Source organism: Buceros rhinoceros, unplaced genomic scaffold (assembly GCF_000710305.1).
Source record: "Buceros rhinoceros silvestris isolate BGI_N320 unplaced genomic scaffold, ASM71030v1 scaffold26238, whole genome shotgun sequence".
Taxonomy (NCBI): domain Eukaryota; kingdom Metazoa; phylum Chordata; class Aves; order Bucerotiformes; family Bucerotidae; genus Buceros; species Buceros rhinoceros.
This window is the reverse complement of record NW_010426680.1, coordinates 2,639-4,708: the sequence shown is the minus strand read 5'-3', so window position 1 is coordinate 4,708 and position 2,070 is coordinate 2,639. Positions and strand designations below refer to the sequence as shown.

General features: G+C 60.7%; 1 protein-coding gene across 1 annotated transcript in view; it reads left to right on the top strand.

Annotated features, from left to right (window-relative positions):
• The window catches only part of WNT6 (wingless-type MMTV integration site family, member 6), a 13,017-nt gene extending 11,004 nt beyond the window's left edge, over nucleotides 1-2,013 (top strand). The window contains exons 3-4 of the mRNA XM_010141614.1: nucleotides 928-1,229; nucleotides 1,508-2,013. Coding sequence (XP_010139916.1) covers nucleotides 928-1,229; nucleotides 1,508-1,969 — 764 coding nt within the window. The 3' untranslated portion in view covers nucleotides 1,970-2,013. The remainder of the gene's footprint in view (nucleotides 1-927; nucleotides 1,230-1,507) is intronic.
• The last annotated feature ends 57 nt before the right edge of the window (nucleotides 2,014-2,070 follow it).

Here is a 2,070-nt window from a genome sequence, read left to right as displayed (position 1 = left end):
CCTCGTCCTCCCTCCCGCTGCCAGAATCCCCCGCTGGCTGCGGCTGCAAGCGGCAGGTCCAGACAGGGGAAAGATGCTTGGAATTCGTGTCCCGGAGCAGAGAGAGACAGGAGCAAATACTAATAATAAATAATCCTGCAGGGTGGAGGAGGCTGAGTCGGCAGAGGGAGGGGGGCAGGCAGCACCCCATGGCAAAGCAGGTATGGGGGAAGAGCGCGCAGAACAGCTTCATCACTGCCCCTCTGCAGAGGGATGAGTGGCACCCACAGTATCTCTCGCAGCACATTTTCCCCTCCAGGTGCCAACTTGCAGCTGGACTGGGATGTTTGCTGCTTGGAGGGATATTGCAGGGTAGGAGGAAGCTGTGAGGAAGCTGTGGGTACCACCTGGTCACCTGAGACCCCCACTGCTCTCCGCGCAGAACAGCTTCATCACTGCCCCTCTGCAGAGGGATGAGTGGCACCCACAGTATCTCTCGCAGCACATTTTCCCCTCCAGGTGCCAACTTGCAGCTGGACTGGGATGTTTGCTGCTTGGAGGGATATTGCAGGGTAGGAGGAAGCTGTGAGGAAGCTGTGGGTACCACCTGGTCACCTGAGACACCCCCTGCTCTCCTCTGGGGCAGCACCCATCCTTACAAAGGGAGGCAAAAGATTTGTTGCCCCTAGAACCCTACAGCTGAGGCAGAGGAATGCTGGCAGGGCTTGGCCATCCCCCAAATTCTGCGTATCTGCTTGCAGCAGACAGCTCCTGCCTCAGGCAGCCCGCTCCAGGGTGGGTGCATCACTGGTGGAGGAGCACTGAGCACAGACAAAGGGCGAGAAGGGGAAGTCCAGGCCCCCACGGGATGTCAGTGGGGGGATGTTTTGCTTTCAGAGTCTTTGCCAGAGCTGACTCCACATCCCAGCCCTGTCTGTTCTCCTGCAGATATCCGTGAGACAGCCTTCGTGTACGCCATCACGGCGGCCGGGGTGAGCCACGCCATCACGCAGGCCTGCAGCATGGGCGAGCTGCTGCAGTGTGGCTGCGAGCTGACGCGGAGCCGGGCTCCCCCCTCGCCCACGGTGGGTCCGGGCATGGAGGGCACGGCCTGGGAATGGGGGGGCTGCGGAGACGACGTGCAGTTTGGCTACGAGAAATCCCAGCAGTTCATGGATGCCAAGAGCAAGAAAGGCAAAAATGACATCCGAGCTCTTATCGACCTGCACAAAAATGAAGCTGGGCGCTTGGTAAGGCCTCCACGCTCCCTGCCCTCCACTTCACCCCCCTGTGCCCCCACCCACCTCAATCCTCCACCTTACACCTTCCCCAAGCCAGGTACCTGTACCACCTTTGAAATATGGAGCCAGTATCTTTCAGGAGCCCACTGCAGGTGCTTTGGAAGTTCCCTGTGCCCCCCCCAGCACCCTCCCGCAGGCCAGGGCATCACCAAGAGACAGGGTTTTGATTGGGGATTCTGGACAGGGAGGCGGGAACCGAAGGCTGAACATCACCATCTCTTCCCCAGGCGGTGCGCAGCTACCTGAGGACAGAGTGCAAATGCCATGGACTGTCAGGGTCCTGCACCCTGCGGACCTGCTGGCGGAAGATGCCCCATTTCCGTGAGGTGGGGGACCGCCTGCTCGAGCGCTTCAATGGAGCTTTCAAGGTGATGGGAGGCAACGATGGGAAAACCCTCATCCCCGTGGGTGACAACATCAAGCCTCCCGACAAGCAGGACCTCATCTACTCGGCTGACTCTCCCGATTTCTGCTCAGCTAACCGTAAGACGGGCTCACTGGGCACCCGGGGTCGTGTCTGCAACAGCACAGCCATGGACACGAGCGGGTGCGACCTACTGTGCTGCGGGCGAGGGCACCGGGACGAGACGGTGGTGCTGGAGGAGAACTGCCTTTGCCGCTTCCACTGGTGCTGCGTGGTGCAATGCCGCAAGTGCTCTGTCCGTCAGGAGCTCAGCCTCTGCGTCTGACGGCCTGGGGTCAGGCAAGAACAATTTGGGGGGCTGTGCCCAGGCTCACTCTATGGCCCCCCGGGACAGAGGCAGGCTGAGACAGTGGCAGGGGGTTGGGG